The sequence below is a fragment of the Musca autumnalis genome, unplaced genomic scaffold, assembly GCF_047663935.1.
Source record: "Musca autumnalis isolate F117 unplaced genomic scaffold, ASM4766393v1 scaffold_1, whole genome shotgun sequence".
Taxonomy (NCBI): Eukaryota; Metazoa; Arthropoda; class Insecta; order Diptera; family Muscidae; genus Musca; species Musca autumnalis.
Window position 1 is genome coordinate 82,884,087 of NW_027411644.1, and position 24,967 is coordinate 82,909,053.

At 39.1% G+C, this 24,967-nt stretch overlaps 1 protein-coding gene across 3 annotated transcripts in view; it reads right to left on the reverse strand.

Moving 5' to 3' along the window:
* The window catches only part of LOC141402086 (uncharacterized), a 47,436-nt gene that overhangs the window by 17,755 nt on the left and 4,714 nt on the right, over nucleotides 1-24,967 (reverse strand). For all 3 annotated transcript variants that reach the window (XR_012412520.1, XM_073982774.1, XM_073982762.1), the window contains exons 2-3: nucleotides 6,353-6,767; nucleotides 3,891-6,282 (exon numbers count right to left, since the gene is read on the reverse strand). Coding sequence is in view for 2 of the 3 variants with exons in the window: in XM_073982774.1 (XP_073838875.1) it covers nucleotides 3,891-6,282; nucleotides 6,353-6,453 (2,493 nt within the window). In the remaining variant the exon portion in view is untranslated. The remainder of the gene's footprint in view (nucleotides 1-3,890; nucleotides 6,283-6,352; nucleotides 6,768-24,967) is intronic.

The window sequence follows — 24,967 nt, forward strand, 5'->3', positions numbered from 1 at the left end:
GTGTGAAGAGATCCTGTATGGAATAGAACACCTCTGAAGAAGTCCTTTATAGAATAGAATACCACTAGAAAGGTCCTCTATAGAGTAAAACACAACTGAAGAATTCCTCCATACCTTGAACAGCTTGTCTTTAGAATAGATCTCTATTCTCTATTCTAAAGAGATCATCTATGAAATAGAACACATCTGAAAAGAACACCTCCGAATATTTCCTCTTTGGATTACAATACCTCTGACTAGAACACCTCTGAAAAGGCCCTCTATAGAACACCACTGAAGAAGCCCATTATTGAACAGAGCACCTCCGAACAGGTCGTCTTAGGAATGGAACACTTTTAAAGAACTGAAGAGGTATGGAACAGAACACCTCTGAAGAGGTCCTCTATGGAATAGAACACTTCTGGAAAGGCCCTCTATACAATAGAACGCCTCTGAAGAAGTTATCTATACTCTGAACAACTCGTCTTTGGAATATAACACATCTATAGATATCCTCTATGGAACAGAACACATCTGAAGAGGTCATCTATGGAATAGAACACCTCTGAAGAAGTACACTATGGAATAGAACATCTTTGAAGACATCACTTATGGAATAAAACACCTCTGAACAGGTCCTCTATGTAATAGAACGCCTCTGAAAATCTCATCTGTGGAATAGAACGCATTTAAAGAGATATTCTATGGATTAGAAAAATCCCTGAAAAACCCCTGAACAGGTCCTCTATGGAATTAAACACCTCCGAATAGGTTCTCTTTGGAATAGAACACATATAAACACATCCTCTATAGAATAGAACTCCTCGTCCTTACAATAAATCATCTCTGAATAGATCCTCTAAGGAATAGAACACCTCTGAAAAAGTGCTCTGTAGATAACAACACCTCTGAATATGTCCTCTTTGGAATACAATACATCTGACGGGAACAACTCTGAAAATGACCTCTTCAAAACACGTCTGAAGAAGTCCCCTATAGAATAGAAGACCTCTGAAAAGGTCATCTATAGAATAACACAACTCTCAAGAGATCCTCTTTGAAATAGAACACATCTGAAAAGGTCATCTATGGAATAAAACACCTCTCAAGAGATCCTCTTTGAAATAGAACACCTCTAAAAAGGTCATCTATGGAATAAAACACCTCTCAAGAGATCCTCTTTGAAATTTAACACCTCTGAAAAGGCCATCTATGGAATAGAACATCTCTGAAGAGATCCTCTATGGAATAGGACAACTCCGAAGAGGTGCTCTATGGAATAGGGCAACTCCGGAAAATAACACACCTGAAGAAATAGAAAATACTCTCTATAAAAGACCTCTGAAATCCTCACAAAATGTCCTCTAGAGAATAGAAATCCTCTAAAAATCATAGGATTTTTGACCGAGAATTCGACGACCTTTAAGGTAGTCTGGAAGCGAATATGTGACAGTATTTGTATGTAAATCCACATGTTGTCGGAAAACAGCGTTGAAAGATCGAATCTCTTGGGCAGAACTAAGGTTGCCACAATGCTCCGCACATGTGGCCGACACTGATTGATGTGTGCTAGTTAGCAGTACCAGTGTCAGTCCCCTAGTCAGTCATACTGCACCACCTCCATTAATTAATACGATAAAAAAGCAAGATATCCGAAGACTGACGTCCGGGGGGAAATCACAACCATCGATTTTTCGGATTTGAGTTCGCTTTCGAATATTGTCTGAAACATATTAAATTCGCGGGACAGGTGAACCTCTCAAGCTTTCTTACATCCTGAAGACGTGCCTTCACCAGATTGTCCTTCAGCTTTGACCTTGTCTTTCGGGTAAGGGTCGGATTTAGAAACAGGCCCACCCGGCAATTGTTCAACTTTACGGATCTCACTCGGTTTTTCGGTATGTTTTTGTCCTACTTCTTATCTTTCGGGCTTGAGTTGGGCAGAAACAGACACCACCACTTTGGTTGGGCAGCAGGTTTTGTCTCCTCTACTTTCTTGCTGGCCGTCGCAGCCTCCTTACAGACTTTGGCTTGAGCGGTTCCAGGTTCTGGGAGGAAGATCTTATCAACATGAAGCTTGCGTCGAGGCGCATGAAGATAAATTCTTTAAATTTTCTCATGGACTTTAGTTTGCTTCTCCTTCTCAAAGTACAAAATCGGATACTTTTCCACGAATCGGCGGAGTAAGCATTAGCGTGTATTTCGGGTAAGAGTCGGGTTTAGAAACAGACCCACCCGGCAATTGTTCAACTTGTTCTCGCTCGGTTTTTAGGTAAGTTCTTTATCATTCGTTGAGTTCGGCTTCAAATATCGTCGGAAAAAAATTATTATATTCGCGCAGCACGGCGAACCTCCCAAGCAAGTCTTAGCTTTCTAACAGACGTAGACGTACCTACAAAGACTCTCCTTCAGCTTTGATCGTGTCTTTCGGGTAAGAGTCAGGTTTAAAAACAGACTAATGCGGCAGTTCTTTACCTTAACGAATCTTGGGGTAACTTCTTTGTCCTTTTCTTCCCTTTCGGGGTTGTGTTTGGATTCATGGCAGAACCAGACTCAACCATTTTGCTTGTGGTAGCAGGTTTCGTATCCTCTACTTTCTTGCTCGTCGTCGTAGCCTGCTTAGATATTTTGACATGAGCGGCTCTAGGTTATGGAAGGAAGATCGTACCTGGCGCATGAAGACAAATACTTTTAAATGTTCTCATGGACTGAGTCTGCTTCTGATGAAGAAGTCCTCCATCTCAGAATGCGAATTCGGAAACCCTCCCACGAATTTGCAAAGATACAGCACAGAACGCTTATAGTCTTTTAGATTCTCCATTGGAAGTTTTTTATCGGCATGTTCCGATATATAACAATTGTGAACCTGAGTTCATAACCACGCCTTCCACATTACCCTATTCTTCTTTAGTAGACTTTGCCGATGTGTCTAACTCGACGTCGATCAAGGTCAAATTGAGTAACATGTCCTCTGAAATTATGTCCTCGTTCTGCTCATCTGGCGAAAGTGTTTCCAATTGGTCGAGGAGTTTCCTACTTTGTTTGTCTAAACTATCCTCAATAGTTACGAGAATCTTTTGTAGGTCGTCCCTGTCAGCCGAAGACTGAGGTTTGCACCATTCTTGGCTCTATCATTGCCCAAAAAATCGGATCGTCAACTATTCTATCTCTTGCAATACACTTATAGCATGTGCGGCTGTAGGTGCCAAGCCATCCACACCTAATTCAGACTTATCACAATTCGCTTAATCTCGAAGACAGGTTACACCGACGTTTGACGTCGGCCCTAGGTTTTTTAGGCCCTGCACCGTAACTTTTTTTCTTTTTACCCAAACCGATCCATTTTCGGTCCGCGAAAGATTTGAAAGATCCTCGGTATTTAGAAAAAGGTAGAACAAACACATTTTAGAAATTGCTCTCAGACAGATCTTGTTCACAAAACCAAAAAAAAATGGTCTACCCGATCCCCCAAGGTTAATGAAATATGCTGAATCAACTCTATCCGTGTTTGCCCTCAGACAGTTCTGATTCAACACATCACAAAACCCTTCATTTTTCAGTATAAAAACCTTGCTAACCTCTTCTAACACGTTCGGTCGGTCGGTGGTAAACCATGCTTAGCCAGTGTGTGTGGAAGAGTATTCAAACCAGTCACTACATCGCACTGAGTACTGCCAAGGTAAACCAACTACAATGCTTTCTGTAAAGCAGTTGAAGAAAACCAAAATGTAACTTCGCCCAATCTCTTCCATTCCTATGCCTTTCATTGGCGACATTTTCTTCCACAAAAAAGGAATCAATGTTCACAACCTCGTCCTTTACATATTTCCGAAAGTGATCTCAAAAAAAGTTAAATACAAAACTCGTTGAAATTAATAAATATCTAAAAACAATTTTCACATTCTACATACCTTGCTATTCAAATAAGCAGCAGCAGCTGGTGATGTAATTGTAGTACTGTCCACCATAGATGCTCGTGTACTACCACTACTGGCACTGCGCAACCGATCGCCGCTACTGCTGGAACTACGTTTTGTTACTCTACCCAAAACTATGGGTGAAGAGTCATCATGATGTTGCGGTGGCAACATTAACGATGACGAATGATGACTATGGTGATGGGCGTGGCCATGATGATGATGTTGTTGCTGAGATTGTTGACTGCCGCCCCCCGATGATGTGGTACCCGATGAATTTATTAATTCACCCGATGAAATTGTGGCAATTTTTCCCTCATAGTTACAGTGACCTCCAACCGTAGAGGAGATGGTGGTGTTGTTTGTGGTGGTGGAACGTTTCATTGTATTATTGGCAGAATTTCCCAACATACTGTTATCAGTTTGTGACGATGATTGTGACGATGATTTCGTAGATCTCTGTTGATAATTCAGAGAATTCGTATTGGAATTATTAGCTTGTAGACGTGACGATGATGACGAGTGTTGACTGGGTGAGGGCGAATTCGAGGCAGAAGAATTAGAATTCAATTTATTACTGAGGACTGTGAAGAAAGCATTGTTGGTGGCATTTTGAGCATTGCTAAGTTGTGTAGAACCCATGTAGGACATTGGCACATGCTGTACTGGGCACTGACAGGTTGGCTTCTTGGATGATGTGGAGGAGGAGGAAGCATTCGAGGAGGCAGAGGTTGCCGATGAAGAAACATTGTTGCTATTTGCCGATGAATTGGCGGCTGCCATTTTTGCCTCTGCTTTGGAGGATTTAGTGCTAAGGTTTTGCGTTAGTGGATCCGCAATGGCATAGTAACGCGGCATTGTGCGATGATAACGTTTTGACGAGGAAGATGATGACGATGTTTTTGTGCCACCATTGGAATTGTTTGATTTACTTGACTGTGAATGTTGTAGGGGCAAGGTGTTGTGACCCGTGTTGGTCATTGGTATAAGATGATTTTCAGAAGAGGGTGTCGCAAATGTGGAAAGATCATTTGTAGGCTGTGATGTGTCCACATCTATGGCAGGTGTAGAAATGGCCGCCGATAACGATGATGGCGAAGCATTACCAAATTGGGTGGGAGATGCTATTACTTCCGCTCCAGCTTCTGTGGCATTTGGCCCATTCGAACATGGTGGTAGTGAATGATAACCACGGGCAGAACCTTGACTTACATTCACCTCAACATCGACAACATATTGTTGTAGCGTTGGTGGAGCATCAGTGGTTCTTTGTAAACGTCGTGACACTGTATTACCGCCGCCGCTACTTACAGTTGTTCCATTTAGGTGACAGTTTTTATAACCACAATCATTGTTGGATCCACCCAAATTTTGTACTACTGTCGTTCCAACAGAATGCTGCTGTTGTTGTTGTCGACTTAAAGAGGCTGTTGTTGATGCGTTGGCCGTTAAGGTCGATGCCATTATTTGAGCTGACTGTAAAACACTTTGGGTGGTTGATGCTGATGACGACTGTTGGGGTGCAGCCACCATTTGATGCTGCTGCTGCTGTTGTTGTTGGTGCTGGGAGGAGACCATTGGTGCCATTGTCTGTACACAAATGGAATTACTTTGGGCTATATGTAGACGGTTGGTATTGTTGGCATTGTTCCCAACACATGTGGTGGATGTGGCAGCAATCATTTGCTGTTGTTGCTGCTGTGCTTGATGATGCTGCTGCTGCGCTTGTTGTTGTTGGTGATGATGATGCTGCTGTTGTTGCAATTGCATTTGTTGTGAAGTTTGTTGCATTGTGACAGCTGCAGCATTATTTACTTCATCTTGTAAACTATAGGGTGGTTGATGGTTCTCTCCGGTGGCTATGGTGGTAATATTACCTCCACTGTTAATATTGATATTTATTAAATTGGTGGTACTTTGGGTAATTTGATGTGATTGTGGCTGCGTTGTCATAGACCCCACAGAGGCTGATGTCTGACCCTGTGGTCCGGCGGTTAAAACATGAGCCTGCAGTGTGGGAACCACATGGCCCGTCTGATGATTCATTTGACCATGCGTCGGTTGTTGAGGTTGGGCATGATGTTGTATTTGTTGCATTTGTTGGGCCCTGCGATTAATGTCGGCCGTTTGGAGTTCTACGGAATTCATGCCCATGGTGGCTCTTTGATTGGACGCCACCTGGGCTGCTGCCGCCGCTGCAGCACATTGGGCACTCAAAGCCTCTGCCTGTGATATGGCAACAGCCTCATCGTATGGTGGCGGTGCCTCTCCACGTGGAAAATAACCACTTGGTGGTTTCCACAGCGGATAATGGGCCGCACCACCATAGGTATAATCCATGCTGCTGAGATTACCCTCCATATAACCCATATTGCCAGCAATATAACTGAAAAAGAAAATAGAAAACAAGGAATTACTTTTAAGAAACTTTAAAACTCTCCCAACCCCTTACTTACCCTATACTCCCCACAATGCTACGCTGATCTTCTGCCGTTTGTCGATTTTCCCGCGCCCTCAATTTCTTCCTTCTAAAACGATTAATAAGGAAAAATATCATGGATAATGATAGCGTGGCAGTAATGCCACTAACGATTAGTCAAACACCAAAATCCGTACTCCCATCGGCTAGCTGATCATCGAGACAAATAACCTCACAACAGTTATTGCCGGAACCAACTGTTTGAAAGGATTTGCATTTGGTAAATGCCTCACATAAGACCATTTTACAGGCCTTTGGCAGACCACTATCACAAATACACAAACGGCATGAATCTGGCCCGGGCATATAATGCATACCCGTCTCATATAGTTTGCCATTATAATCACGGCAATGGGCATTAGTCATGTGGTTTGAACTGGCAGCCAGTACATCTGTAAGAAATGAAAAAAGAAGAAAAAAGAGTAACGATTGTCTCTTCAAAATAGTTTATGCTTTCGCATCCGGTTAGGTAGGGCTATGGATTTCTCATTTACTTTAAAAAAAAATAGACCTTTTTATTTTAAGATAGTTTTCATGTTTCCAAAAACTGCGGGCTCTTTAAAATTTACTGTGGAAAACAATATTTCTTGATACTCTCCATAGGTTTACCCTAAGGAAAATTCATTGGAATTTTTAGAGTTTGTTTATTAAAATGTATTTAAAATCAAAATTTTCATGACGGAGTTGATAATATTTCTTCCAATCCGTTTTATGAGGTTTTTTTTGTTCCATATATACATGGAAAACCATTAAAGGTAACTTGAAGAATCCCTGGAGGGACTCCAAAAAAGTTAATACAAGGATTCGGAATTTGGGAAATCCCGAAAGACCTCGGGTTTTCGGGATTTAGGATTTCAGGATCCCTACTGCCAACCCAGCTTCTATGTTGCTAAAACAGCAACAACTGCAGCTTACAGAGTTGTGATGGATACAAAGTACTGAGGACGGATCGGAGATAGGGGATTAGCTTTTCTATTTTCTATTGGAGATAAGGGATTAGCTTTTCTATTGCATCAGTCTGTTCAATACGGACCTATCCGTGTGAGCCTGGCTATAATGTCCCTTAGATGGAATGTATGGGGGTAGCAGTCAGGTGTGGAACTGCCGACGTAGAGTTGCTAAACGTATACATCCCGCCGATAAATAGCTGTACTTCAGGTTTTGGAGGGTCATAACCGTCTGGTATTGGGAAACTTTAGTGCTCATCATGTGTTATGGCATTCGGTTGTCGGAAACGGTCAGAGGGGTATATCGCTGGCTTAACAGATTTATAGCCCTACGTTTTGCACTATCAAACCAGAATTAGTGGATAGAGTCGAGGACTTAACTATAGCAAGCCGTGCGATAGGACAGTATCGGTGGCGGTCGACTTATCAAAAGCCTTTAATATTGTCAAGCACCTCCACGTTGTTTCAGGACATTGAAGGGACTACCCTCCGGCCAAGTTCGAAACTTTGGATAATCAATTATATATGTGGACGCCAATCTTACGTAGAATTCAGGAAATAAAGCCCAAGACACGTAGAATGAAATAGGTACTTCCCTAAGGTGAGTTGATATCTCCGGAACCTCTCCTGCATTTCACATCGTCGAGACGGCGTCGTAACATATTCGGATAATTGATTGTAGGATCCTGCCGTCAGGTATCTTCCCTCATGCCATTTGCCTTTTTCACGCGAAGAATATGCAAATATCCGCCACTAAATCTACGGCCAGGCCACTCTGTTCACCACATGGACTGCAGAGGTGAGCACTGAGTTGAATCTCGGGGTCGATGGTAGCAGAATTTCGACCACTAAATACCCCAAGATTGTAGGGGTCACAAGCAAGAGACCTCCATGATCTACAGAGTAGGGACATTTACAAGAGAAACCCCTAGATCAACGAGACGATCAGGTATGAATAGCATTCACACAGATGCAGTCGCTGATGCCACAAATAATTATCGTGTAAACGCCGTCCTATATACCACCAATCGTCAGCTGTCTCGTGTAGAGAGATTGTACTTTTGGCTCAGCTAATACAACCATCACCTCAATCTCTATTGGGACCAACCAATCCTTTTCAACTTACTGCAGAAGCCAGGCTAAACCAATTCAAGTAACTCCAGAAACCAAGCTCGCATGTGGAATAGTTAAGGGTTTGTCATGGAAGAAAATTAGACACAACTGCAGCGTTTTTTAGGCAGAAGCTTTAGCATTTTTGAAAGCTTTTTAGCTTTGAAAAAATTATATATTTTACAGGTCCTAAAGGCCATAATATCTAAATTGGTTAAAAACTGCAGAACTATTTTAAAAACTTTGGGTACGGTAGTTTATTATTGTTGGGTACCACGGCGCTACTATATTGTGGAAATGAGGTAGTTTATGAAGTATCAATACATGGTTCTCAGTCTTCTTCTGACCTACAAGTTTAGGACTGTGTCAAGCCACTGCTCTGCTTCTTTTTCCACAAAATTCAACAAGTTCTACTTCGAGAAAACCGCAAGGATCTCTGCTGTTGTCCTTATATACAATAGGCACTGATTGTTTGGTGCCATGATATTGCATTTATCTCTCTCTTACTTCTCTTCCATAGAACCCGTGTCCCTGACAAGATGCTACAAGAAGTCTTAAATGACTGTGGGTCTGCCTTGAACTACTTAAGTTAGGTTGATTTATCTTCAACCTAGCTCGAACTATTCCCTTATCATTCTTTGCTTGTTTGTTCTTCCACTCTACGCATTTTACAACCCAACATAACCCCAGAATTTCCTGGTACTTTTTTGTCACTTTCATTTTTTTCCTGTTACTCCTCTTGGGATGTGTTTTCTCTACTAGTGTTGTTTATTTTCATGGCCTTTGTTTTCTTGATGTTAATCTCAAGTCCAACAATAGGAGCAAGTCTCTCTACTGGTCTTCTAATTTTGACTGCATGTTGGATATCTTGCCAGAGAGGAGACAGATGTCATCCGCATAAGTCTATGTCTTCGAGTTGTCGTGAGAGACTCCATGTCATGACTCTCATTTGTGAAGAACGGTTGTCTTATGTTCCGGTTGTGAAGAACTGAGAGTTCTGCATCCTCGTACATCGCTTTTATTACTCGGATTATTTCCTGGGGTACTCCCTGTTTTCTCAATGCTTTCCATATGGCAGTTCGTCTGATGGTGTCGAAGGCTTTCTTGAAATCGAGTGCGCCATTCTATAGATATAGTCTACACAGTTTTTTTTTTTTTTGGTCTGAAGCCAGCTTGTTCATCTCACTTTACAATGATCCCTTTCTTCCATGTTGATGTGATGTGAGGTCGAAGTAACTCAGCCGCGGTTACTAATTTCTTCGAAATGTTCTCTCCATCTTTGAATTTGTTCATCATTCTTCGTTAGTTGCTTACCATTACGATCTTTTACTGTTTTGTTCCTGGTACACTTTCGATTTGTGGGACTATCTATCTATTGTCCGGTGTAGCTTTCTCATGTTATTCTGGCTTGCTGCTTCCTCTGCTGTTTTTGCCAAATCGTCTAGGAACATTCTTTTGTCTCTTCTTGCAGCTTTCTTCACTTGTTTGCTAGTCGTTGATACTGCTCTTTTGTGATAGTGTTGTTGTTAAACTGCATCTTAAGTTCACTTCTTTGAGAATTTAGGTTCTTAGTGTAGTCTGATATTCTCTGTTTTTGGAGTATGCCCAATGTATCTTCCGCAACTTGGTGGTATGTTGATGTAATTCCCATGTGTGGTGTTGGTTTGTGCTAATTTTTCGCGTACTGCGGTGTCTAGGTTTTTTCTGGTTGTTTTGTTTTGGAGTTGGTTTAGGCGTAGTTGTTTCCGCCTTTTTGTGTCTGGTGTCTCTTCCCTGACATTTCAATTTGATATTAATTTCGCCTATGAAGTGCTCGTGGTCACTGACAATGCCTCTTTTGTTTCAGACGTCTGACAGAGAGATCCTCCATCTTCTACTCACGCATATGTTGTTGTTGTTGTTGTAGCAAGGCATATATGTTCGTTCGTGTATTATTTCGGTTATAAGGTTCTGGAAAACATTTTCTCATCGTGGGGAGGAGTAGTGACTCTAGGATCTTTGCTACTGGCGACAGGAGTGAAATCGGCCTCTACGACTCCGCTCTGCTGGCATCCTTCAGTAGCGAGACCACCCTGCTAACATTCCAGGCTTCTGGTACAATATGAGGACACTTGTTAAATACACAACTCCGGGTTCATCCAGTTGCTTAAGCATCATCATCGATTTTCGGTGTGGGCCCAATGCTTTAGATGAGTTTGCGTGCATCTGCAACATCGTGCAACGTAAACTGTGGTGGTACCTCCTCGTAGCACAATCATCTTCGCCCTATCACTCTCGGTGTGCTCTATGAACTGTCGATTAAAATAACACGCGCACCTCTTTGGGTCAGTTACTGTCACGCCGTTGGAAGTAACAGCCGTTCTGTCATCCCTTCTTTCCCGGATTCGAGAGTGATTTAACCGTTGCCCACAATTTACTTAATACTGTACCAATGCTACATTGTTTCAGGTGATCTAGCCACTTTTTCCGCTTATGTTCGCCTACTAACCTGTTGACTTCAAGAGTAAGCTCTCTAACTCTCAGCTCTTCAGGGTTCGTACGACGAAGATCATCACGCTCATTTGCTAGTCCCGTCGCCTCTGCTGGGAAATTTGGTCTTATTTCGGGTATTCGACCAGTATGTATGTAGTGAGCGGCTGCTGCAGTGATGATGTTCCGGAAAGTTCTCTCAGCTATCAGAGGATTTGAGGCGATGGGCAGCTCTGAAGTGGTGATTGGTAAAATCTCTGATCCCATGCCAATCAGCTGTTCCATGTACGGCGTTCAGAGGTTATGAAATCTGGTGGTCTATTTACTGAGACGATGATAGGGAGGTGGCCCGAGCCAAGGGAAATGACGGGTTGCCAGGATACGTCATTTATCAGACCTGGTACCACAATGGTGATATCTGGCGAGCTGTGACAATCTCCTCAAATCCTCGTAGGAGCGCCTTCATTCACCGTGCAAAACGTGCTCGGCCAGCGCTGTACCCGTCTGGTCATTACCTTGGACGGAATGTCAAAGCTCATGATGGGCATTGAAGGCCCCTAGCACCAGACGGTTATTGTCCTTTAAAATCGAACAAATATTGGGCATGTAACGTCGGGCACAGCTAATCATCGGCGGTATGTACTCGATCTTTCTAGTTCCTTTTCCCAAAAGGAACTAGTTCCTTAATATAGTTCCATAGTTCCGAGACCGATATAGTTCAACGAATCTTTCTCTTTCATCGTTCCCTTCATTCCAAATAGTTCCGAGACCGAAATTGTTCAACGAATTTTTCTCTTTCATCGTTCTTTTCGTTCCAAATAGTTCCGAGATCGAAATAGTTCAACCAATCTTTCTCTTTCGTCGCTCTTTTTGTTTCCTTCATTCCAAACAGTTCCGAGACCGAAACGTTTTCATGGTTTGGTGGATGAATTGACATAAAAATAAATAAATTGCAGCGAACAAACAGCAACTACATAAGATCGACGTAGGCGTTAAATTGAAGGAACCAGAAAAACGAAAGGAACTATATGAACTAAAGGAACTAAATAAACGCAAGAGCTGGATATAGTTCCAATAGTTCCTTGTCCGGAAAAGTTCCTTGGAACTAGTTCGTTCCGGAACTACACAACTCTAGTATGTACATATTAAGCAGCTCTATCTCGGCAGTACCACACTTTACTGCTACCCTTATACATTCTATGTATGGAACACTAGATTCAAGCTCAAGCTAGACATGTCTGTACTGAACAGACTGGTGTATTCGATTTTTGTGCTATCCTTCCGCAAAACGTTGTAACCATCTCAAAGACGTGGCGGTGAGCTTTGTTTCCTGGATCGCGGCGACCATAATGTTTTTCCGACTAATAAAATCCACAATTTCGCTGACCTTATTACTCACTTATACTCACGCATATGTGATCTATCTGGTTGCGAGTATTGCCGCTAGGTGATGTCCATGTGTATTTATGAATCTCCTTGTGCGGGAAGTTAAGCCACCAATGACTAGCTGGAATGTTTGACACAGTCCTATGAGACGCTCTCCGTTAGTGTTCATCGCTTTTATTCCATCTCATTTAGCTTATAATCAAGACTTCGATCTTATACGATACCATTTGCTGTTCCAGTTGTGCAAGCCTTGATGCTTCACGAAGAGTTCGTACATTCTATTGCTCAATGCGCGTCCTATTTCCTATGGCAAAGGTCATTGCCATAAGATCATGTTGTTTATTTTGCTTTGTTTCAGTTTCGTTAATCATTTGAAATTCCAGCTAAGTAAATGTTTGGTCTACTGTAACCTGTCCTAGTGATCGGGCTGCCATCTATAGTTTCCCAGAAACAACGATTCCTTGAATTTGTGCAGTGGTTGGTGTCCTTGCTAATTTAGTGTTGCCATTTTTCCTCTGAGGTGGCGCTATTTCCAGCCACTCATATATTGGGATTTCCCCTTGTGTTGATGTTGATGCCGAGTTTGGTTTTAGAATGTCAGGGGGCTTTGGATAGATTTCATCTGGAGGGGTATGTAAGCCTCTTTTTATAAATATTCGAAAACAGCTTTGAAAGAACTTTCCTCCTCCGCCGGGATTCGAACCTGGCACTTTCATAGTTAGGTTATTCATTAAAATTTGATACTTGATGTTTGTCGATGCTTGTAATTAGATTATGTGTGAGGACGTTTGACCCCATTTCATTTGGTTAAAGCATTTACGCCTTTCAAAAAGATTTATTTGGCAAACTTTATTATGGGTAGTTCTATTTAATAACTCTCCTCTTGAGCCACAGCTACTGCGCTACATAACCTCACCTTTAACAGATCAAATTGCGTTTAAATAGTCCCTCTGTCTTCTTTATGGACGATCATTTGGTTAGAGAAAATATGGAAATGCCTTAAAAAACGTGAGTTCGTCGGTAATTCGAACGTCGTTTTGCTTTGTCTGGTCAACATTCCGTGATTCAACTTCAACATTCAAGATCTAACTTTCGATTATGGGCTTCTATGTAATAAAGTTTAACGGAGTCGCTAGATATTTTCATTGTTTTTCTCATAGAAAAATCGGTTCGACAGAACATAATGCGATACGCCCTGTTTAACTTTCCGACTCATAGTCTTTGGTAGTTAGGTTGGGTTAGGTTAGGTCTGGGAATTGGCGTCCCCATTTAATGTGGTGAAAAAAATTTTAGCCCGATCAGAGAGGTGCCCACAAACAAGGTAATGGTGTTATAGTAAGAAATTTCCGAAATGTCAAGACTCATATTATCTCTGGAAGTATGGATATTCTCCGGAAAAGCTATCAGGGTAATCATGAATAAAAATTCCGTGCGGAATTTGTTCCCTTTTTCCCAATTTTTATTTCCATATTTATGTCCAAAAAGGCACTATTTTTTGTCGATTCGGTAAGAATATTCCTTAATTCCTTAACTTTTAAAAATTATTTTCCGTGCGGGAAATATTCACGATTGCCAAGGACTAGGTACCTATAGAAAAAATAACGGCCCGATCCGAGAGATCCCCCTAAAGAAGACTTAAGCCTTAAATATAATGGTTATTTTTCTCATAGACAAAGTCAGTCCGGTCGAGCTAAAAGTATTTTTTGGTTATTTCTTCCGTTACCTTGGAAATTATTTGGGTATCATTTCAGTCAAGCTTCATGTCAATTCTTAACTTGTTTTGTTGCTTCAAAGCAACCCAAACACACAAAAAAGAGATGTTTGACATTGAAATGAAGGGTTAAAATGTACCTTAATTCATATTCTCAACACCCCGTTAAAAAAATGCAATTCAAAATTTCGACATATGTGACACATTAAACCATACTTGAATGACAACAACAACAACAGCAGCAACAAAGGCAGGTATATAAAGAAAGAACAATATTTCCATCATTAAATGAAATGAAAGACACATTTGCACTTTGCTGTTGCTGTTAATGTGGTAGAGAGGAAATGACAACATAAGAAAAAACAAACACAAAACATATTCAGGTGTCAAATACAAAACATGTGTGTTACAAGCAGAACTAGCTGGCTGGTCATATTCCATGGAGGCCCTATGTGACAATTTTTTTTTTTTAAATTCGTGTGTGACATTTTGATGTGAATAGTGGTGGTGCTGGAATTGCTGGGCATGAAAAAGTACATAAAACGCAGTCACCACATGTAATATGGTTGAATGTATGCACACACATCCAAACATGGACATGCACATGGCACCACGTTTTGTTTAGTTACATTGATAGTTTCCCAAAAGAACACGACACCAATAACAGAATGACAACATTGCACTGGAGCATAACAATGACAACAACAACGTCAACATAAAAAAACCCTACTAACATGGACAAAACAACACCATTTGTGATGTTTCTTTTCCATTAAAACATGTTACAAGTTGTATGCCAAAGCAATCATAAGTTCCCCAACCCCTTCACCGACCAATATCACGCCTTTGTGATCCCATTTTTTTCTCATCCAAGAAAGCAACCACATTTCCACATTTTGTTTCTGCACCACCAACACCCTCACATTAGACTTTTCCTAAAAATGCAAAAAAGAATTGCACATTAAAAACAATAACAACCATTACCCTTATCATGTTTCCAGGAAGGATAAAAGAAAAGGCACAGCCAGCAGAACAGGCGGGGAAATTTTATTATTATTCAAAAACGAAGAAGAAGCAGAAAAATATTGAAACTTCGTTGTTTCCATAAGAACTTGTAATATTTTATTCCACTTGCTTTCTGCCTGCCTAACATGTGGGAGTGGGCGTATAATGTAGAAATCTACATATGTTGTGAACTGGGGGTCTGCGTCTCTGGGTGTGTGTGTTTGCACGTTGTATCTGTGTGATTATTTGGAAACAGTATAACATTGTGTTTGTGACATATATCCTTTGACATATCCGCTACAAAAACACTTGTGTACACAAATACACTCAAGACGACGCAAGGCTCATCACAATCCTCCCCTATTGAGAGTCTAGCTAGCAGCTGGCTGGGTGGCCAACTAAGTGACTGTCTCGCAGAGTAACATCTCTTCCATAAGAATATAATACGAATGACAACAAAAACAACATACTCATTGCAGCATAGCAAGCAAACACCACCCACTCTCAATTGCTGAACGCATTTCGCAATTCATTCTCACAAAACATAAAAACACAGGGACCAAGGCAAAATAAGCTTGAGGGGCCTTATTATTATTAATATGTGCCAACTGTAGATATATTAGGCCACCAAATATCATTGAGGAAAATTATGGGGTTTTGCGCCGAATGTGTGTTTTGACCTGAGCCTACTCATATTCAGACCATTATCGAGAATAGAAAGGGTTCCATAGAAAGGGTGCTTCAATAGAATCTTTCTGAAAGAAAGAGTGCTTTATAGAACCCTTCTGAAAGAAAGGGTGCTTCTATAGTCGCTTTCTGAAAGAAAGGGTGCTTCTATAGAGCCTTTCCGAAAGAAAGGGCGCTTCTATAGAGCCTTTCCGAAAGAAAGTGTGCTTCTATAGAGCCTTTCCGAAAGAAAGGGTGCTTCTATAGAGGCCTTTCTGAAAGATGGGGTGCTTCTATAGACACCTTCTAAAAGAAATGGTGCTTCTATAGAGCCTTTCTGAAAGAAGGAAGGCTTCAATAAACACTTTCTGAAAGAAAGAAGGCTTCAATAAACACTTTCTGAAAGAAAGAAGGCTTCTATAGACCCTTTCTGAAAGAAAGAAGGCTTCAATAAACACTTTCTGAAAGAAAGAAGGCTTCAATAAACACTTTCTGAAAGAAAGAAGGCTTCAATAAACACTTTCTGAAAGAAAGAAGGCTTCAATAAACACTTTCTGAAAGAAAGAAGGCTTCAAAAAACACTTTCTGAAAGAAAGAAGGCTTCAAAAAACACTTTCTGAAAGAAAGAAGGCTTCAATAAACACTTTCTGAAAGAAAGAAGGGTTCAATAAACACTTTCTGAAAGAAAGAAGGCTTCAATAAACACTTTCTGAAAGAAAGAAGGGTTCAATAAACACTTTCTGAAAGAAAGAAAGAAGGCTTCAATAAACACTTTCTGAAAGAAAGAAGGCTTCAATAAACACTTTCTGAAAGAAAGAAGGGTTCAATAAACACTTTCTGAAAGAAAGAAAGAAAGAAGGCTTCAATAAACACTTTCTGAAAGAAAGAAGGCTTCTATAGATCCTTTCTGAAAGAAAGAAGGCTTCTACAGATCCTTTCTGAAAGAAAGTGTGCTTGTATATACCCATTCTGAAAAAAGGGTGCTTCAATAGAGTGGTCAGAAATAAAGGGTGTTTCTATAGAACATTTCTGAAAGAAAGGGTTCTTTTATAGACCTTTTCTGAAAGAAAGGGTGCTTCTATAGAGGCCTTTCTGAAAGATAGGGTGCTTCTATAGAAACCTTCTAAAAGAAAGGGTACTTCTATAGAAACCTTCTAAAAGAAAGGGTACTTCTATAGAGCCTTTCTGAAAGAAAAGGTGCTTCTACAGAGTCTTTCTGAAAGAAAGGGTGCTTCTACAGAGTCTTTCTGAAAGAAAGAAGACTTCTATAGAGCCTTTCTGAAAGAAAGTAGGCTTCTATATAACCTTTCTGAAAGAAAGGGTGCTTGTATAGACCCATTCTGAAAAAGGGTGCTCCAATAAAGTCGTTCTGAAAGAAAGAGTGTTTCTATCAGTGTTCGAAAAGAAACAGTACACTAAAATAACGTACCGCTCCAGGTACGGTATCACTAAAAAATATTTTAGTGTACCGTACCGGAACACAACCACTAAAAAATATTTTAGCGTACCGTACCGGAGCACAACGAAAATCGTAGTGAACCGCAGTCGGTACACTAAAAAATCGTAGCGTACCGCAGTCGGTACACTAAAATATCGTAGTGTACCACTCGTTGGTTCACTAAAAAAATAACGTACCGGTAATGTACCACACATGTGTTTTTTATTTATGAGGAAATATGAATTATTATAAGCATTCTTGGCAAAGAAGGCAAGTATAATAAATAAAAATCAATATTGTATAAATTATTTACATTTCAGTCGTTTATAAATATTGAGAAAATGACTAGAAAATGTAATGTTGTTTACCATGTTAGGCACTTAGACATTTATGATATCAAAAAAGGGTGAAAAATCGTGAATTATAAAATCATTTACATTAATGAGTAAAGAATAATTTTACTATTTTGGTGTCATTAGCATTTTTTGGAAAAATATTATTCAGGAAAATGTAATATTTGCTATACACTCCACATTAATATTACCTGTACCAACAAAAAATACCCATCTATTTTGTTTGTCGTGAACACTATTCGCTAAAGGCGATGGCTCATCACTAAGGTTTTTTCCAAGCTCTTTTTATTTACACATTTAAAAGTATTTGTACCCAAATTACAAATTTTAATATGATTTTTTCAATATGTAATGTATTTATCATAACACCAGTATGAGGTTTCTAATTGACGTCACACAGTGTTGCCGGTTCCATACAAATGTGTACAAAAATAGAAGGCGTTGACCTAGGTTGATGAATTTTTGCACAAGTACTTCTGAGGGCACAGGAATGAAAAATATCAACTTTGGTCCATATCGGTTCAGATTTGGATATAGCCCCCATATATATCTTTCCCCGATTTTGCTATAACTCGGTCAATTTTAATCGAATTGGCTTCAAATTTAGTATGTGATATTTTCTTAGGTTCCTGAGTAGCAACACCAATTTTTACAACAATCGGTTCAGATTTAGATATAGCCCCTATATATATCTTTCCCCGATTTTGCTATAACTAGGTCAATTTTAATCGAATAGCCTTCAAATTTAATATGTGATATTTTCTAAGGCTCCTAAAGGGTTGTTTACACCATCTATCAATGTCGTATGAGATGTCAAATTTTCTACCTGCGAATGTTGTACACATAGTGTGACCACTATGAAAATTGTCATCTATCAAAATGATTTGGCAACTCATATGTAAATTTTTCATTTAGGGAGCGCTCTATTTGATACGGCATTCTGGTATGTAAACATAAATTTATCAGCTATTTTCTGGCATTCTCAAAAAAAAAAAAAAAAAATTGAAAAACAAAATCTTTAAAAAAAGAAAATGGAATGTTATGTATATTTAAATATTTAGAAAAGTAAATAAAGGGTGTTTATAATGTTATTTTCAGATCGATTGGTCGAAAGAAGCAGTTTGGAAATGATTGCTTTGTGGCAAAAACATGAATGCCTCTATAACCCCAAAAACCTTTACTACCACAACAAACATGCTAGATATTCATTTTCCTTCAACCAAAATTAAAATTTGCCCAAATTTGCAACTCAACAATAAATGTAAACAATGACAAAAACAGCTGTTTTTATATTTATAGGTTATGTCATACGAAAATAACACTTGAAGGTATGAACGCACAAATTGAAAGTTGTATGGATGACGTCAATTTTGACAAACATAGAGAATGTCGAATGGGTGAAAGAAATGACAGCTCATGTGACATTGATATATGGTGTAAACAGCCCTTAAGTAGTTTCACCGATTTTCGTAAAAATCGGTTCAGGTTTGGATATAGCCCCTATATACATATATCTTTCCCCGATTTTGCTATAAATCGCTCAATTTTTGAAAAATAACTTTCAAATTTAACATGGGATTTTTTCTTAGGCCTGTGCCCTCATAAGTGCTTGTGCAAACATGTTGATGAATGCTTGCACAAGTAGGGTCAACGGTAAAACTGAACAGGGACCCGAGGAATCCCATGTTAAATTTGAAGGCTATTCATCAAAAATTGAGCGAATTATAGCAAAATCGGGGAAAGATATATATGGGGCTATATCCAAATCTGAACCGATTTTTGCTAAAATCGGTGTAGCTACTCAGGGGCCTAAGAAAATAACACGTACTAAATTTGAAGGCTATTCGATCAAAATTGAACGAGTTGTAGCAAAATCGGGAAAAGATATATATGGGGGCTATATAAAATTTGAACCGATATATCTCAGAAGGTTGCAGGGATGGGCAGAATGTTTTTACACGTTTTGATTTGGAAGATATGTCCAATTAACGGAAATCAGGAGCCAAGGTGGCAATCAAAAGATCTGCTCTACTAAATATTAAGAATTTTGAATTTTTTTTATCAAATTTAAATTTAGATTTCTTGATAACGGTAGATTGCCCATGTGCAGTTAAAGTCAGCTTTTTGTATTAAAATATTATATTTATAGCCCACTCATCAAATCCCCATCCAAAACTTTTAGTATTATCAACAAATTTTTCAGAAAATGTTATTTTAAATGTCGTCTAATTTTCATATGATTATCGCCTTAGATTAACTGGGAAATATTCACACTTCAAGGGCTATAACTTCATTATGGATGCACATATCGATAAAATTCTTTCAGCAACGCTGCAACGCGGCAACGCTGTGCGTCATAAGGATCTTTATTTTCGACAAAAGTCCCCTCGTGCAAAATCCTTATTATTGGTTGCACAAATAGCAGAAAATCTATTCATAGCAAGGTAATGTGGACGATCAACGAGAATTTTGCCTGTTACTTTGTGGTGCCACTGAAAAAGTCGAAGCAGTAAAAATTCGTAGTTCGTATTGTTGGAACAATGAAAATAATATATGTTTATATCCGTAATGTACCATACATGTGTTTTTATGAATTATGAGAAAATGTAAAATGTTTAATGGTTTTTTGTTTTATTATGGAAGACTATATAAATTGATCCCATAATTGTGTTATATACATATGTATATCCAATATATTTGTATAAAGTAATAAGGCACATGTTGGTGTCACATTGATGTTTTTTGGGCCAAACGAACAGTGGAAAAAACCGATATAGCGCGCCAAAACTGAAAACATAACATACGTCGATTTAAAAATTATTGGTGCAGTATTGATCTAAGGTGTCCACAGAATCTAACGACAGTTAAAATAATTTGCTTTACATCAGCCAAAGAGGAATAAGGCCGCCATCAGACCATCTGCTTTTTCACATGTATGACATCAGCTGTTCTGTATATTAGTATACCCAAAGTGACAACATACATGTGAAAAAACAGATGGTCTGATGGCCGCCTAACGGTTAATTTTTTGTTCACAATTTATGGACTGGTTCGTCGTATGCAGTCTTCCTACAAAGTAATTTTAAAGCTTTATTGTATTTAACATTTCGTGAAGACAGTTGAGTAACAAATATTTTATATAATATGTTATTTATTGTAACTCGGATTTAATACATATGTAAATCACGTGACACCCGCTTTTCTTTAAAATTGTGTACTTTGTTAAAGCTAATTAGTAGGGAGTGTCGCAGGATGGCGAGTAGATTTTTTATTTTATTTTTAGTACATATACCAAATTTATAAAGTTTTAGCTGCAACAAACTGCAACAAAATATTTTATAATAGTTTTTATTATTATTTTCTATCTAAAATTAGCGAAATTCGGCCGGTACCTTTCTATGGGGGCCATATCAAAACGTGAAACTGTGCAGACAATTCTCCGTCGGAATATTTTATACTCCCAACGTAGACTAAATGCCAAGTTTCAACTAATTCGGTTGGATAACGTGGCTATAACCTTCAAAATAACCGATATCGGCGGAACCGTTCTGTGGGGGCTATATAAAAACGTGGGCCTGTACCGAAAATTCTTATAGGAATGTATGTATAACCCCAACGGACACTAGATACCAAATCTAAGCCATTTCGGTGGGATAATGTGGTAGAAATCTTCAAAATACCGAAAATCGGCAGCCCTCAAAAGTTTGAGTTTTTGAGGCATTATTCTCATATTCTTACCATTTTGTTACCTACTACCAACGGATTTTATGTTTTATGCAATTTTATTTTAATTAATTCAAACATATCAACATCAAAACTTCAACAGAATTAACATATTAAACATTTAAAATATATTAGCTGGAGACTCAATCTTTAGTGATCCGACTGTGGCTTTTTTGTTTGTTCATGTGGATTGGACAACAAACATAACCTTTTTATGAATTTAATTTTGCCGCAAATAAACATCCTTATGACACCAACATATTAACGTTATTCTTTTCCATTCATAGAAATGGTTTTATGACACATGCATTATCACCACTTTTTAACTAATTATTTAACTAGGGAACAAATAATATTTAAAAAACAGTGTTTTAATATGTACATCGACTACAAGGACTCTAATGAGTCCATAATAAAATTTTCTCAAAGCGAGTAAATAGAAATACATACATTAATAATATGGGTTTTAAACCATTGATGGGCAGAAATGCTCTCCCTCACACACAAAAGTGTAAAAAATACATGAGTCTCTCGCAATTTGCCCATCAGTGTTTTAAACCTAATGCTATAATAGAGGGTGGTTCACTTAAAACTTCTTATAGAATTAATTAAAATATGTATTGGTTGGAAATTTTAGCTATTTTCATATTTTACACTAATTTTCTCAAAATTCGTAGACTGACCCAATTTACCACATTCGTGCTTTTAATTTATATAATCTTGAATTTTAGTTACTATTCTTGCCCTTCGTCTCAAAAACATCAAACATATAATTTTTCATCACAATTTACAAAACACACATGTACGGTACATTACCGGTACGTTATGTTTTAGTGAACCGACCAGTGGTACACTACGATAATCGTACTGTACCGCAGTCGGTTCACTAAAAAATCGTAGCGTACCGCAGTCGGTACACTAAAAATCGTTGTGTACCGCAGTCGGTACAGTAAGATTTTCGTTGTGCTCCGGTACAGTATCACTAAAATATTTTTTAGTGTTTATGTACCGGTACGGTACATTATTGTAGCGTACCTATCCACCTTGGTACGGTACAGAACGGTACGGTACGATACCATAGTGTTTATTTTCAAACACTGGTTTCTATAGAACCTTTCTGAAAGAAAGGGTGCTTTTATAGTCCCTTTCTGAAAGAGAGGGTGCTTCTATAGAGGCATTTCTGAAAGAAAGGGTGCTTCTATAGAAACCTTCTAAAAGAAAGGGTGCTTCTATAGAGCCTTTCTAAAAGAAATGGTGCTTCTATAGAAGACTTCTATAGAGCCTTTCTAAAAGAAATGGTGCTTCTATAGAAGACTTCTATAGAGCCTTTCTAAAAGAAATGGTGCTTCTATAGAAGACTTCTATAGAGCCTTTCTAAAAGAAATGGTGCTTCTATAGAAGACTTCTATAGAGCCTTTCTGAAAGAAAGAAGGCTTCAATAAACACTTTCTGAAAGAAAGAAGGCTTCAATAGAGCCTTTCTGAAAGTTAGGTTGCTTCTATAGACCCATTCTGAAAAAAGGGTGCTTCTACAGAACATTTCTATAGTCCCTTTCTGAAAGAAAGTTGCTTCTATAGAACATTTTTGAAAGATAGGGTGCTTCTATAGAACCTTTCTGAAAGATAGGGTGCTTCTATAGAACCTTTCTGAAAGATAGGGTGATTCTATAGAACCTTTCTGAAAGATAGGGTGCTTCTATAGAGCTTTTCTGCAAGAAAGCGTGCTTCAATAGAGCCTTTCTGAAAGAAAGTGTGCTTCAATAGAGTCTTTCTGAAAGAAATGGTGCTTCTATAGTCCCTTTCTGAAAGAAAGGTTGCTTTTATTGTCCCTTTCTGAAAGGTAGGGTGCTTTTATAGAAACTTTCTGAATGAAAGGGTGCTTCTGTAGATACTTTCTGAAAGAAAGAAGGCTTCTATAAAAACTTTCCGAAAGAAAGAAGGAAGAAAAAAGAAGTAGGATTCTATAAATACTTTCAGAAAGAAAGAAAGAAAGAAAGAAAGAAAGAAAGAAAGAAAGAAGGAAAGAAAGAAATAAAGAAAGAAAGAAAGAAAGAAAGAAAGAAAGAAAGAAAGAAAGAAAGAAAGAAAGAAAGAAAGAAAGAATGAATGAATGAAATAAAGAAGGCTTCTATAGAGCCTTTCTGAAAAAAGTAAGAAAGAAAGGAAGAAAGAAGGCTTCTATAGAGCCTTTCTGAAAGAAAGTAAGAAAGAAAGAAGGCTTCTATAGGGCCTTTCTGAAAGAGTCTTCTATAGACCCATTCTGAACGAATGAAGGCTTCTAAAAACACTTTCTGAAAGAAAGAAAGCTTTCTGATAGATAGGGTGCCTCTATAGAGCTTTTCTGAAAGATAGGGTGTTTCTATAGAAAATGTGCTTCTATACACCCATCATAAGTCTCCTTACCATCTAATACCAAATATGATTGAAGAAAATTATGGATTCTTCCGCCGAATGTGTATTGAGACCTATTCAGACCATTATCGTCGATAGAAGTGTGGTGAATAAAAAAAGTAAGAAAGAATCAGCCAGTTTTTGGGCCAATTTCTCAAAAATCAAATCAGTTTCTCCCTTCGAGGGTTATCTTACGTATTACCCAGTTTATATAGTGCCGGGCAGTTCTTGTTATAGATTTTGGGCCATTATCTCAAGAAGTATGGACTTGGCCCCGTCATAACTTGGGACGCGTACACAATATTTTGACAAAAATGTGTACCTTTGGACTTCCCTATTTAGATCATGAAGATCTCTCCTGCCGTACCTGTGTGCGGGAAGTCTGTCCACTAAATCGTGACAAGGATGCTCAATGCGATAACACACATGCAAGTACTGCATCGACAACATCTCGTTCCATCGTGTTGCATTTATATTCGTGGACCAAACTGGCGCCGCATAGACTGACCTATTACTTTATAAGAGATCAAAAAGGTTACTTTATCTGCAAACTAAGTGCTGCCGGCTAGGGACTTGAGGACCTTGTTCCTGCATCTCAGCTTGTCGCAGATGGCTGTGGCATGCGCAGACGACATGAACATGCTGTCGAATATGACCTCTAGAATTTTTGGGGTAGTTTGTGGTCGTATGGCCGTAGATTTAGTGGCGGATATTTCCATATTCCTCGCGTGAAAAAATGTGGTAAGATCGGCCAAATAAGGGTTCAGCCTTCCAAAAATGACATCAGGTAAGGTGACATGATAGGATATAGGAGAGCTAGTGGTTAAACTCTACGGGTCTTCGACTTCTTGATCCTGAATTCCATGTACGTCTGGCGTCCACATATATAATTGATTATCCAAAGTTTCAAACTTAGCCGGAGGGTTGTCTGTTCGATGTCCTCAAACAGCGTTGAGTGTTACAGTATCAAAGGCTTTTAAATAATTCAAGTGCTGTGCTGCTTACGGAATCCATTCTGATGATCGGCAACTGGATAACTATTTCTGACGCTGGAGAGGATTAAAGCCTCAAGAGTCTTTGAGGTCTGTACGATTCAACTTTGCTGGCGTTCTTGCCTGGCTTTCGTAGCGCGACTACCTGCCCATTTTCCAGACTTAGGGCACGATGTTGTTTATTATTGTATGTTTGTGTGTTCGTTTTTTGCTCAATCTGGCTCCGGGTATATCTCCACAGATCCACTTGAGTTAGATGAGTAGGTTTGGCAGGGCAGTTGAAAAGGTGCAGTGTGTTGTGCGGGTCCATGCCGCACGCTGGGCCCGTCGGCGCGACCATGATATACTTCCGAAATCCACTATTTGCTCGATCTTACATCGGAGTCCAATGCAATTAAAATG